Source organism: Perca fluviatilis, chromosome 12 (assembly GCF_010015445.1).
Source record: "Perca fluviatilis chromosome 12, GENO_Pfluv_1.0, whole genome shotgun sequence".
Lineage (NCBI taxonomy): Eukaryota > Metazoa > Chordata > Actinopteri > Perciformes > Percidae > Perca > Perca fluviatilis.
The window spans coordinates 9961588-9977062 of record NC_053123.1 but is presented as its reverse complement, the minus strand read 5'-3'; the positions used below and the strand labels follow the sequence as shown (position 1 = coordinate 9977062).

The window sequence follows — 15475 nt, the reverse complement described above, 5'->3', positions numbered from 1 at the left end:
AATTTGCACATTGAAATCGATGTTGGAAGTTGAAATCAATGGTGGAAATTCACAAGTAGAAATCTACATAGAAAACCACATCCATCCATCACAAACACTTGCAGCTTATTTTAGGGGGGATTTAAACCCACATCTCCTGGGTGTCAGTCAGCATCATTCTCCACTGGACCATCGCCCGGGCTGCAAAAGAAGAAACACCACTTTCATCAACCTGCAGAGAAACAAAGTTTGTCTTTTCCGTCTGTTGCCCCTTAAACCTCTTAAATATGCAGATAATCCATTAAAAACATCTTAATTGTATCAATAATCCTTCAAAAAACCCTTTAACACTTTCCAAGACATAAGTGATAACCAATAAATACCTTTTAATATAGTGTAATACATTTATCTCTCCATTAAATAACTTGAAAGCTGATTCACAGATGTCGACCGACTTTGTGAAGTTTAACCATAATTGAAATATTGAGATAGGTTTTTGTCACCCTGATAGCTCAGATGTAAGAGATGCTGTTCTGTAGTCTAATGGTTGAGAGTTCTAATCCTATTTTTGCTGTTTTGTTTTTCTGTTTCACAAAGGATTCACTTATTGTGAAAAGCCTGTGCCTGAACTCATTAAAATGCCTCAGTCTTCTTTTAGGACGAAGAGTATTTCTACTACGTTCTACTTCCGGGATTGCTCCGGTGCAGCAGGAAATTCTGCCGGATGCATGTCTTTTTGTCAATGTCCATTTCCTTCCATTTTCTTTGTGTTTGAATTTTAAATTCCGGTGGATTTCTGAGGACTATGGTTAGCTGCTCCTCAGATCTCTGCAGGGTAAATCCAGACAGCTAGCTAGACTATCTGTCCAAGCTGAGTTGCACCAAAACAAGTTCCTTCCTGAGGCTATTTTGCAGCAGCTCCGTGCGGAGCTTGGCACAGCCCATGACGATTATGATTGGTTTAAAAAAATGGCAAAAAACCAGAGCACGTTTGTCTCCCATCCCGAAATGCTGTGTGGACTAGCCAGACCCTCCTCCACAGCGCCACTAACTCAACTTTACTAATGATGAACTTCCACAACAGCAAAAGTAAAATAAAAAAATAAAAACATAGTTTATTTAGGTTCTAAATAAATTCAGCCAGTAAGGGCAAACGGGCTGTTGCCCAGGGCAACATAAGCCTGTACCTGTGCACGTCCCGATGGGTAACACAGAAGACCATACAGTAGAAAATATTGCAGCTACTACAATTGCACTAAAACACCACCAGGAGGCAATCCTGCCACAGGCAACGGAGAGAGACAATCTTCTAAATGTTCTCCACTTAAGTATCGTCTTGCATAATACAGAATATGCACACAGAAGCTGACATTTTTGATGATGTTTTGCTATTTTTCCTGTCAGCTTGGTCAGCAGTATATTTTGATAACCAAGGCCATGCCATAGATGTTACGTTTGATATTGCTGTGATGGAATATGCATAAGTCATACTAGATTAGATACATACATAATGTAAGCCGAAGTATGCGGATGGTGCAGCATGGTAAAGAAGAGAAGATGTGAATAAGGGAAGACATGCAACTGATACATTTCAAAATAAGCAGTTTACACTCTGACTGACTAAATGTCCTGAGATTAACTGTATACACAGATAATAAAAAGTTGTTTAAATTCCTTTTAACATCGGGATGAGATTCATGTAGTACATAAATTATTAAATTCATAGTTTTCAAATGTGTTGACAGCACTGGCTGTTCTATGTGTCAAATGGTCCCTTTATGATCACATGAATAATCTGAGTTAACATCTGGAACACAAAAACAACTAGTGGATACAGTGTTATGGAAGGCTATGTAGACATCTTGCATTTATGTATTTAACATCGGGATGAGATTCATGTAGTACATAAATGATTAAATTCATAGTTTTCAGATATGTTGACAGCACTGGGTGTTCTGTGTGTCAAATGGTCCCTTTATGATCACATGAATAATCTGAGTTAACATCTGGAACACACAAACAACTAGTGGAGACAGTGTTATGGAAGGATATGTAGACATCTTGCATTTATGTATTGTATAAGTTGATTGTTTAATATTTATGTTACTTTATTATATTTTCTTTCTTACCTATTTATTTTATATGGCTGATGTGGCATGGCTGCTACCACATCACAAATTCCTTGTACAGGATTACTAAGGTATTAACTGTACATGTCTGTCTACATGCTCTTGCCTCCAACCTTCTCTTTGGGTCTTCCCAAATGCTTCTGTCTTTCTCTTTTCTATCACTGTATGAGCCACTTAACGCTCACCTCCCATTACTGTCTGCTATTTTCACTCTGTCTCTCTAATTTGAGCAAATATGTAAAAAGCAAGTGGTCCAAATATTTTATGTAACTGAACTTCCTAAAAAATAACCTCATTGATGTAGTATTGCACAATTAGATGAGAAAAAGTTGCATTCATACATACATTGTTTATGTATTTTGCCTTTGTCTTACATGACCAAATTGCATGGCCACTTTCATGAATATTAAATCATTGAAAAGATTATACTACATGTTTTAAAGCTGCACGTATTAATATATGTATATGTGCACTGAAAAACCCACATAATTATCACTGAACTCTGCATATCCCCTCAATCCTATTTTGGATCTTTGTTTTTGTTTTCGGGCCAGCAAACTCTTTAATAATAATTATTTATTTATTTGATTAGGACAGTGCATGTTAATAAACAAACATTGAATACATGCATGTAAACATGCCAGATTGTAGCCAAGGGCTAATTTCCATCCGTAGGCCCACTGGCTAAGATCACACAGGTCACAAAACATTGCATAATAAAATTTACATCTACAGTAAGTACATCGTTTATCAATATATTAACAAAAGCCCTATATACAATATACACATAAGACTTAAAAATTCATTAAACTTCAAAAATCCATATACACATTACAAAGTAAAGAAATTCAGAAAAGGATACAACATACTCACTAATGTGTGCAGCTTTGGTTTTCCCATAGCCATTTTGTCAACTCTGCTCTCATCATACTTATTCCAGACACAGCAGACAACAAATTGCACTGATAATCCCATTGTGTATCACCATACCTGTACAGCACCAAAAAGCAGACCAACAGGTGAACATAGTGGAATATTTAGAAGCTAAAGAGCCAAACTTTTCTTTCAGGAGTTGGTGGAGACCAAAAACAGAGCTAAAATGAGAGTGAATATTGGATTTAAGCCCTATTCGCACGGAGCTAGTATTACCTGGGGACCTCTAGTCATTTGTAATAATTACAGAGGTTGTCTGTGATCTTAATCCTGTGTGCAAATCTACCATGTCTGTAATTTGTCAAGTACAAATTCCAACACATATTATCTACCATATTTCACCAAACACAGAGGTCACGTAACAATATTAGTCCCAGGCAAATCAGCATCTCAGTGATTTAAGGGTCGTATTGACTGCATTGGCAATTATCAATTAAAGTTTTGACATCATATCAGGGGGATAATATCAGTAAATTTGAGTAAAATGCAGACTTCGCTTATTTGCATGAAATGCAAGACATTTTTCTTTGCGATACCTACATCAAGATACATGATTGCGCCAGAAAAGCTTGATGTTTCATGTCATACATCCATTAAGATTATTCCCCAGTAACATCCTGTTGCGTTTTGTTTGATTTGTGATGAAAGAGTTTCTTTTGATCACCGTCTGATTTATGTTGTGTTGGATCAAACGTTGGCATGATCAAACGTATGTGTGTGTGAAATGGGTGGCACTTTACAGTTTGCGGACATTAGTGTCTTTCATCTAAATTCGCAGTTTGGTTTAAATTACCTTCCTACTTCAGTCTTTCATCTCGTTGGGTTGACAATTTTAACAGGTATATCAGACAGCTAACTGATGGTGACCGATGGTCAGGCCTGTGTTGAGTTTGATCATCATTGTCATATAAGATAGAGTTGATGATAATTAGCACATGCTGATGATGATGACCTCTGACAATGAAGACAATGATGGGTGGAGGGAAAGTGGAGGAATGTGCAAATTATTTGATTTGTTTCTATCTTGTGTTACTTGTTAATCGGAGCTACAAAATCCCAACAGATGTGACATTCATTTCCTGTCTCTACACTACACCCATGTACCTTATAATATGCATATTTGTATGATGAAATGTAATTTTATAAATACAAGCTTTGGACAGTTAACTGGATCCTCTCTTACCTTGTACTAATACTTTGTAGATTAATTAGCAGGATTTAATTTCACTTTGCCTATGTTAGCTGCTGAACTCAATACATTGACACTGGTTGACTGCACTGCACAGGCATTTCAGTTCTTCACCATCCAATCTGACAAGAGATCAAATACAAGTGGAGGATGCAAGGAATTCAGTGAAACTGCATAAATACTCATGGCTTGGAAAAAATAAAGGAAGAAAAAAAATGCTATAAAAAGTTATTTGATATCTGTCTTATGTCTTTCTATATAGCTAAAGAAATGCATCCGGTAAAAACACTCAGGGTGGAATTTATTAAATACATAGACCATTACAGCCAATGAATATCTCAATGTATGAAGCAACTACACAGTAAATATTTACATAGAAATAATAGTTGGCATTTCAATAAATTGCAGTATGGGAGAAGTAAGAAGAAGGACACCTGAATAGGGGTATTGACAGTATTTATCACATAGTCCGTCTGAATGGCAAAGCCCTATCTGAATACCTTCAGTGCTATTTGTATTTCAACTTCAAGCTGAATGGAAAGATCAGGCAGCAGGCGTGGAACTTAGTGGAGGGGTGCCAGTTCTGCTGAGTGTAATTGGATCACCTGTGGCGTGTCCTGAGACATGCTTGTGATTTTACAGTGGCTCGGTGTAGGATTAAAACTCTGACCTGTGAAATCCCTACTGTAGCACGTCACTAGCGGTTCCATGGTAGACCAAAATACTTTGATGTTATTTCAGTCATATTAATAAAAGCTTTGCAAGGCAAGCCCTAGCCACAACAAGTCCCCCTAGCCAAAGGGGATATTTGGAATATATGAGTATTTTTGTGGTTTCAAATGGTAAAACCAGTTTTAAAATACATTGCAGTTTAGTAACCCTTGTTTGATTTCTCGACTTGTTTACCGGGTAATTTTATGGTGAGGTTAAGAATATTTAGTTGTTTGTGCAATGCTTGTTATGGACAAATCACTATGTAAACCAAACCAGTGGTAGAGCAATTTAGGTTGATTAAGGGCTGCCATGTTTTAGAGTTATGCCAGGAGGGAAAACATGGCATTGCACCTCAATACTGTTCCAAATATTCTCACTCTCTGCAGCAGTTATCTGCTTATGATGCTTATGCTTGATTTGATGTGAAATACGGAAATATGTAAATACCAGCAGGTTGACCTTGAACATAGCTGTGACTGATCAACATTTCAAGCAGACTGACCCCTGTGGCTACACAGATTGATAACCGATATGAACCATTCATTCTTTTAAACTTAGGGATGATAACGTGATGTAAATGTTAGTGAATAGGGCTATACACCACATTTTTCATCGTTGCTAGTCAGTGTAAGAACCTACTTGGCTGACTGCTGATAAGATTAAAGAAAACAAAGTTATAGATAGCACTGATTTTCAAAACTGGACTAGTGGTGAAGAAAAGCACAGGGCCCTTGATAGTGCGTCTTACCTGTAGCCTATATAGGCTATCAATAGAAAACCTAGACCTAAAAACAAAAACTCTAGTGATTGGATCATTGATTGGCTTTCTCATTGGCTGGCTCAGCTGTCAGTCAGGAGCTGCACTTGCTGGGTCGTTTAAATCCATGACTTAACGCAGGGTGACTAATCTCCGTTTATGCTGCAGCCATAGGATTGTGTCGCAGCGTGTCCCTGCTCCTGACAGAGCGTCTGTTGGAATACAAGTTCACTCTTAATAAAAGCAGCTCCATCTTCGTCTTCTGCCGCCCAGGAGCCATCACACGCGGACCAACGAAACGTGTAAATGGAGTTTCAATCGTTGTCGTGACTGTTCTTCGCCGCCTCTCACCCTGCCGAAGACTGCGTTGAAGTTGCAGCAGCATCCATATCCCCGCTGCTCTCTCCTGATCGCAGACATGGGTACCGTCCTGTCTATATCTCCGGCGACGAAGAAGTCCTCTATTATGGACGCCGAGCTCGCAGGAGAGGCACACAAAAACGACAAGAGTCTCAAGCGGCCTTCAATGTTCGTCTCCATCTCCTGGAAGAAGCTGGTGGCAAATCCGGCAAAGAAGAGTGCCAAGAAAGTGACCCCGAACCCGATGCCCGTCTGCGAGCTCCCGTCCGGCCGAGTGGGTCAGCTTAACAGCGAAAACACCAGGAAGACTCACCAAACCGAAGAGAAGAAACCCAAAGCGCCGATCCCGGTGCCGGTGCCCACAGTCCCCACGCAGAACAACGATGCTGTCGTCCAAAACGGGAAGCCTTCCGCGGCCCAGAAGCAACCCAGCAGCCTGTCTCTGGTGTCACCGAGGCGGATAGTTATCCAGGCTTCAACCGGGGAGCTGCTTCGCTGTTTAGGGGACTTCATGTGCCGCAGGTGTTTTAAACTGAAAGAGCTAAACAGCGGAGAGGTGGTCCTCTGGTTTCGAAACATCGATCGGACTCTTTTGCTCCAGGGCTGGCAGGACCTGGGCTTCATCACTCCGGCTAACGTGGTGTTCGTTTACCTGCTGTGCGAAGACACGATAGCGGACAGCATCGACAGCCAGGCCGAGCTGCAGGGCACCTTTCAGACTTGCCTCTACCTCGCATACTCCTACATGGGTAACGAGATCTCCTACCCGCTCAAGCCGTTCATGATCGACTCGAACAAGGACGTTTTCTGGGAGACGTCGCTCCGGATCATCAACAGGCTAAGTGCCAAAATGCTGCAGCTGAATGCAGACCCGCAGTTTTTCACCGAGGTCTTCCAGGACCTCAAAAACCAACGAGACACGTGCGAGGCAAACCTGGACCGCTGACAAGGAAAAAAACGGTGTTTTTTTTTGGTTTTCTTTTTAAAAGATGAATGTTTTGCAAAATCACACAACGTTGGTTTTGAATATAAAGGCCAACGTTGAAGGCTTCTCGCGTCTGGGCTGAATATCCCTCTAATGATGTTACAGCTTCGGTGTGTTTAGGATGCAGTGTAGGAGGTTTCATAAATGCATGCCAATGGTAATATTGTCCTATTTTGTCTTGTCCCTTGAGTGACGCAGGGATTGACTTCGTAATACAAAGTGACACCCAAAATCCCAGTTTCATTCATGATTAGTCTACTATCTGAGTCTGAAGTAATTGGATGTCGCAGTGAGGTGCAGGTTCGAGGCGGGACCATGACAGGTCTGTGTGCTTGTGAGTAGTCGAGAGTTGGAGCTGTCCGAGGTGCTGACCTGTGCAGCCAATTCTCCTCCGCTCCCTGCTATGAGTCACATCGTCAAAACAGAGTCGAGTTGGCTTAAGAGGACCAGAGCACAGTTCGGCACATTAAGCCTAAACCTTGTAAGTGCATATTGCTTTTTTAGATTCTCAACCAGCTGATTGGTAAGCTGTTTAACATGCAGCAGATATCAGAAGTATGTTCCTTAAGGGGGCAAAACATATTAGGCCTACTTAAGTAGATATCCCTCTAGAAAAGAGGTAGAAAAGCAAGTCTCCATCTTCTGCTGAAAAGCATCATGCTGTGTATGGCTTCATAACATGTATCTGTTTCCAGCTCCTGTTGTGTGAAAAACCACACCTTTTTTTGTCAAATAAACCACCTCACTTTGAATTAAAATAACGTTTTTTCACCTACCAACGTGATATACCGGTAAGTGGGCCATTGGTTCTGGCTGAATATGAAGATACGGGCCAGACAAGGGAGTATCTTCTACCTGGAATGTGATAAACTGCACTAAATGTTCCCATAGATGGCCATACAGCAAGATTATTTGATTATTCAACCGAAAGCCCCTGTTGTGTATTGTTTTCCAATACATTGCAGAGGTCAGCATAACTACAGACTGAATGGAATGTAGAGTTTTTCAAGAGATTCTTTTTAAATCTCATACGTGCCAACTACCAAATACTCTTGGCCTGAAACTATGTGGTTTACATGTACATATCCCATATTTTAGATTTGCTCTTTTGTTTTTGAAGTTGGCTGTATATGCTGTAGTTCAAGCATAACAAAAAACGAATGGACTGTAAAGGTGAAATGGTATTTTTTTGCCCTGCTCTGTAAATGTGTTGTGATCTTCATTTTGCTGGGTTTAATTTACTTTCAGTGCAATCGGAATTCGGATTCAGGAAGGACGTTTCCTCATAATGTAAATATTGAACGTGAAGGTGTCATTGTTCAGTGACTGTCATTTCCACACATCATTGCAGTTTGTATAAGCTAAACGTGATTTGACTGCAACTCTGAAACCATGCTTATAGGACAACCTTGACAGTTATTCAGTATTATGCTTCGAAATAATCATTGTGATGTTGTGTTGTGAAACCATTGCTTGGAATGTAGAATATAATGCTGCTATTTTGCACAGCTGTGAACAAACCTTGATGTTTTGCACAGTGGTATAACATAATGGTTGTGTACCAGTGTTTCCTACCACAGACTGGAGTGTTTGCCATTAAATTTTGCAGTTAATGTCACCAAGACTCACTCTACGGTTTTTCCTATATGTCAACTATGGAAAGTGATGTTTAGATGTGTGTGTTGTCTGTGGTTGCACCACAGTTGCATTCACTCTCTATACATGTTATATAAAGGTCAGTACAGTAATTGTTTATGGTAAACATCGTGAAATAAATCCAAACTTCTGTAGGATCTCTTGTCTCTCTCACATTGTTTTGTTGATTTAACACACACTCTTAATGCTTTGGATGCACAACTGTATATATATGTGTGTGTGTGTGTGTGTGTGTGTGTGTGTGTGTGTGTGTGTGTGTGTGTGTGTGTGTGTGTGTGTGTGTGTGTGTGTGTGTGTGTGTGTGTGCGTATGTGTGCGTGTTTGTGCGTGTGTGTGTGCGTGTTTGTGTGGCCTCTTATCCACTCCACTAATCCGTCGATAAACAGGGAACCCTTGAGACATGGTTATGCAATACAAAAAAGTCGACCAATAAGCTTACTGGGATGAGACTTCATTGGTTGCCATGAAACAAAAACTCAAAAGATAGAGATACTCTTACATTGAAAAGCTTGTATTTACAGATACTGACACAAAGATACAATTTTCTGGAGGTTTTATATCCTGACAGGGTTATGGGTCTAAAAGCAAATGGCAGATTTGCATTTCATCCCAGAATATGTTGCAGTTGATTTACCTGTTTTGCACACGGAGCAGAGTGAAGTAAGCTGACACATATAAAGGATATTTTTGGTATCCTGTCTGTGTGTCTTGGGTATTCTAAATGGGGCCACATACTGAAATGGGAACAGAGAAACCAAACAGTAGAAAAGTGAGTTGTAAAACAGAAATATGGTAGGAGGAATCTACTAACTGGTCTTGCAGATTATTGTGTTAATTCTTTTGTACAGCATTTATACATTTTAAAATATAGAGCTTTTATCAACACATTTTTACAAGATATGTCAGCGAGTACCTTGGGGAACCGATGGTTGCCAGTTTAATATCCGTCTACGGCTACCATTTCTACTAATACTACAGCTACTTTTAATACTACTACATGTTAAAATGTCCCACATCTTTCAAACAATGTGAGTTTTCCAGCTTTTATATTCATACACACATACTAACATAGACACATTTTAGAATTCAGATGACACCTGAGATATAACCCTTTTAGCTGTTACTTTTGATCTAGAACCTCAGTTGAATTAACTTTTACTATACCAGCTGTTTTATCAATTTAAAATTGGCGTAATTTAGTTTGATGGCAAAATAAAGAGGAATGCTTGCTGTCTAAGCCAAGGGTCCACAGAGAAGTTTTCCTCTACAATTTTGGAATTTTAAACTGTTTCTATAACAATTGACTACATTACCTAAAGAGCTCTCTCAATCATAATCCATGTTTTGCTTTAACATGTTAGCCCGCAGCCATGAGAAAAGATGTCCAGCAGACTTAGGGTTCATGAGACTCCTAAAGAGCTGGTCTGATGTGGTCCAGCACAACCCATAAGATGTCATCCTAACCAAGGTTTTTGGGGCGAAGATTTAGTTAAACAAGTACAGCCTTAACCATTTTAGTGTTGCAGTGGATTCCAGCATTACCAGGATTCTTGGTGGCAGCGTGGTAACAGTGCATGGCACATGTGAACACACCATGTGGGAACTGTAGGGATGGGGGTTTGAGTCCTGACTTCTGCAGTGTGGCATCGAGATTTTCCAAGCAATTCATTTAGCATTTCTGCATTGCCAGCAATGCTTTGAAATGCATTTCAGCATTAACACGCATTATTTTGCAGGAAATGCATTTTCTATTTAATAATGATTTTCAGAGATATGCAAAATTTACATATACTTTAACTGAATCATATTTTACATTAAAATGTAACAAATTATGAAGTTTTAGCAGCTTCCTTAGTTTACAGCATGGATACATTGATGATATGATATGCTTCACGAGCAATTGGAGCTGAGTTGATTAGGGTTCCCTCCTGTTTTTATGAATAAGGCACATGGGCTGGAGGTTTCCTTCATGTGATTGGTTAGAATCTGCTGCAGTCTCAGACCTGTCTGAGACTCTCTCTCTCTCTCTCTCTCTCTCTCTCTCTCTCTCTTGTTCTGTGTGTGTGTATGTGTGTGTGAATGTCTGGCTAATAGGGACATACAGAATCTATCTGCAAAGAAAAAAATGAAAAAAGGCAGACAGAAAAAGAAAACAAATTCATGACAGAAAGGGAGCAGGAGCAAAATAGTTTGAGAGGTATAGGTAGAGGTAGGTAGAGGTAGGTTCGAATGACAAATGCCGGTCAACATGCATTCAGTTCAGCTCACGTTGCACAGCGTTCATCATTCGACTGGTCAAGATGGCGCCTGCCTGTAAACGTGAACGGTACTGTTTTTCTAAACTATCTGTTTAATAAACTGTCTGTACACTTACAAAGTCCTCAATGCTTCGGTTTACATGTAGGGACCCTCATTATGCTACCGTGGAAGTGTGGTGCTATTTTGAGCCTTGTTAGTCGTATAGAAATAGCGATTTCTTTTGACTTTACCTGCCCCCCGACGACTAGCGTTATAAGCTAATTAGCGGTTTGCGATAAAACTGGTCACATTCGATTAGCATGAAAACATATCCCAGAGAACGGTGAACTCGGTACACGTGTTATTAACCCCTAGGTTCATTATGCGTTGGATTTGTCCTTTAACAAAGATCTGCAAGTTGTTATTAGTTTTACATTGGTACATGAAATGAGTGGAAAACAGCAAGCCACGATGGACAAAATAGCTTTCATGCAATAGTTTCCTTTTCTCTTTTGCATGAGTCTTTACAGATTCATGGCAGAATCCTGCAGCAGCGTTATGTAACAGCCTCCCAGCACAGTGTTGTGAGCCTTCTCTTTATTATTAAGATTCAACCCAGGTCTCCTGCATATCTGTCTGCCAGCCTGCCTTCTGCATTCTTCTCCACTGTGTCTCTATAGTAACGGGTAGGTAAGTGAATGAGAGCTGGACAAAGTGAGCTGTGTGGGGCTGAGCGTGGGCTGAGCCACAGCACATCACATACACAGTGTGGTTATCAATAGAAGACATGCACACAGTTTTTGTGGGTGTCTGTCGGTGCAGGCATGTCTCTGTCTTTTCTGAGTTACCTCTCTGCTGAATTTGTCCTCTTCATTGTATCATCAGTAATGAAAGAGAAGAGAAACAGTACAGTTTATCCTCTGAATTACTGATGTCACACTTTCACTTCTATTTATGCATATAAATCCTCATCACAATATTTATCACTTAGTGTGTGTGGGCTGCAGTCAAATTGAAGAACTGCATTTGCATTCAGTATTTTATTTTCCATTACATAATACGGTGAAGTTACCTAAAAGGTCTCCTGTCTTAATGTGTTTTAGGCCAATGTTGAACTAGTCAAACACGTCTGCAGGCTTGTAAATGCCACAGCTCAGACCACGATAGACTCTATGTGTTGGGATTGATGGCATCGCCTACTGCAAACGAAAGACAGTGTCTCGTCCCATTTCAGAGTTCCACCACAGAGACATTTCCCATCCAAACTTCTCAGATGGTTAGATTAGAATAACTGTTGTAGAATAACACTCAAAGTAGTCAAAATTTACAATGCACAAAAAGTAGAGAGTAGAGAAAAATCTAAAAACATAATACCAAATCAAGGTGGCAATACTTGTGAACCTGTGTGGCATGGCTCTAGTTTGGGAACCTCTGGCCTAACTACCTAACTGTTTATAAAGTAGTTAAAAGTAACTCCAATTCAACCATCTACAACAGTAAATGCTGCTTACACAGCGATGGATCAATATTAACAATCTCAGAAAATCTCACATAACAATAAGCCAGCCACAGGGGACACTTTACTGCAGAACCAGTGCTTGATACTTAAATCATATATTGATGATAACACGCAAGTACTTTTACTAACTTCCTTACTTTGACATATTTTGACATTGATCTAGTGGTACTTTTGCTGAAGTAAAGGGTTGGTGAAGCAGGACAATGAAAGTGTTTATTGTTTTATAACTTAATTAAGATTGTTATCAGTACAATCCCAAGGTTACTTCAATGTGTCTTGGAAAGGGATTCTCGGCCCTAATATTCGCCAGATTCACCCGAGTGGTAAAAAAAGGAATCTAGACCAACTGAGAGAGCACCGTACAGGGATTATATCTATTTTGCTTTCCTCTTGCTACATAACAACCCTGCTGCTAATCTCTTTAACTAGATTACTCCAGCGTCAAGTTGCAGTGAGGGGCAGCTGCCCTTCACTTTGACATAACATGGTGAAGTCACGCTCAGTGGGAACAACTTGGTCAAAGAATCTTAATTCACTTCATAGTTCAGTTCATTGAAGAGTGGCATGAGTCATCTGTCTGTCATGCTGTATATATTATAGCTATGTACTGTTTTACACACTTTTTATATCTATATTTAAGTTGTTATACAATATGAAACCCATCCATTACAGTACACTGATTCCTTTTTTCACAACACACCTACACTGTGTCAATTGTTATTTTTCTCTTTTTAATTTGCCAGTGAATCACTTCACACTACATGAATCTGCATTATTAGTCATCCATTTAGTTTTATGTAACAGCCAAAATCTAAGGTATCTGTTTTCTGTTCTCCAGCTTTCATATTTGTCACATTTGAGACAAATACTTTTGCACTAAACTATTGCTTTAATGGTATGTAGCCTGAAGGATTTTTGATAATGGTTTAACACAGGTTTAAACAGCTTGATATACAGTCTTGTAACACTGATTGTGTTGTATGATGCTTAGTGCTGTCTTATGTAGTTGTAGTAGGTTAGTAGTAGTAGGTAGGGTCATGTCTTTCTTTTGGCGACTTTATTTGTTCAAGGATTAAAGACACCAAAGAAGGTAAACTCTTTAATCATTAATCCAGTGTTAAACAACGCCTAAAACCCCTTAAAATAACACACCACTTTGCCAGTAATGGTGAAGTCACAATGTCTTGACAGGGAAACTATGTTTCCACTGACTTTTTGCTTTGGTATAAGTAGTTTATTGACAATTTTCCATATATCATAAGTGTGGAGGATGAATAAATACAGAGAGGAGATTGATTTTAACCTGGTTGTTTTTAGCTCACAGAATGTGGGTGTGTATCCAGACAAGTGTGTGTCTCTGCAAAAAGACATGGGTCGAAATAGTTCTTCCCTGAGTGTTTACTTCTCTTGTCTCTGTGTTCGCTACCTCTTCGAGTCTATCACCTTCTCTTTCCATCTGCGTCCTAGTCACAAGTCTATTTCAGCACCGTGTAGGTGTGCTGTTCTAATTTAGCGGTGCATTCATTACCACTCTCTCCAGCTGGAAGAATGAATCACTGACTGCAACACTTCACACAGCCACACAAAGCCCTCGACTGCCTTACCCTGTGTCCTAATAATGCCCCCCCCCCCATGAATATGTGACTGTCAGGATATAATGTCAGTGATTATTATTATTTATATTGTTTTAAGTGGCTTGCAGGTACCATTGCCCCTTTATTTTATGCAGGTTTTTCTTCCACACTGTCTGACAGATTCTTTAAAAATCTCTTTAAGTTGATTTTAACCCCATGAACTGAAACCAGTCGCTGCCAAGAATGTACAAAAACCCAGTGTGGTCCTTAAGTTGTTTCATTGAGGCAGCGACAAGCCCAAATCCTGAGGGACGCTTTGAGACTGACTGTCTGCCCAGACAAACTCTGTCTCGTCGCAACAAGGATCATGTCCAAATGGCTTATAGCTTACTAATTTTACTTAGCAGCACTTGGGTTCTCTTCTTTCCCTCTACTCCTCCTCGTGTTTTCTTGCCGCTCCGCAGTCCTCTACAGTCACACTGTTAATCCTGTGGCTTGCAGCGTAAACACCCGCCTAGTTTGTGACGCAAGAAGAGAGAGGATGAGTGCTTAGCAAGCAACAATAGGCACAGCAGATTAGTGGCAGGGCAGTTGGAAGACAAGATAGTGACAATTACACTGTTGTGGAGTGGAAGTGATCCCTGGAGAGTTCCCACTGCGTTATCCTAAGAAGCACGATATAAAAAGTTTACATGGGGTGAACAACATATCCAGGATACACACCTGTCGGTTTTTCACACACTCTCTCTCTCTCTCTCTCTCTCTCTCTCTCTCTCTCTCTCTCTCTCTCTCTCTCTCTCTCTCTCTCTCTATTTCTCACACACATACACAGTAAGAAATAAACAGACAGAGAGAGAAGAGAGAGGTTCAGTTGTCAATAGCGACCCCAAGTCTTTCCTATTGGTGTGCAGGACACATACACAAAAGCTGTTGTGAATGAAGGACCCACTCTCTTTTCCTTTCCTCTTTCATTCACAAACACAGACAATTTCTGTTTCTGTTGCAATGTCAAAACTGTCTAACCCATTCTTATTCCCGGGCATATCATAAGAAGAAACCTTGAAAGCGGGATTTATAATAGGGAAATATACTTCCGGAAGGCATGTCCTGCCACAGAATCCCTGACAAAATGTATGTTTGACGAAACTTATGTAATGTATGACCGAATGAGATTGGGTTTAACTGAGACCTAAACTATTGCTGACTGATTTTTACTCAAGCACTGCATGCCAATAGAATAAAATGCATATTATTTATTATTGCCCTTTTTTCTCCCCTGCCCCTCAGACAGCCTGAGTCCACCACTGCTTTCCAGTTACAGCTGTCTTTTGTAAATCTACACCTAGTTAGAGGCACTATTTTCCATATTTAGGCTATATGTAATGGCCATTTAATTGTCGGATAGTGCTCAGTCCAGTATGAGAAGCCGCCAAGGCCAAAAT

At 39.9% G+C, this 15475-nt stretch overlaps 1 protein-coding gene across 1 annotated transcript; it reads left to right on the top strand.

Moving 5' to 3' along the window:
- Positions 1–5829: 5829 nt before the first annotated feature.
- cdk5r2b (cyclin-dependent kinase 5, regulatory subunit 2b (p39)) lies at positions 5830–8839 on the top strand. The gene has a single exon (XM_039818787.1). The coding sequence runs from the start codon at positions 6120–6122 to the stop codon at positions 7005–7007; it is 888 nt and encodes a 295-aa protein (XP_039674721.1). The 5' UTR covers positions 5830–6119; the 3' UTR covers positions 7008–8839.
- The last annotated feature ends 6636 nt before the right edge of the window (positions 8840–15475 follow it).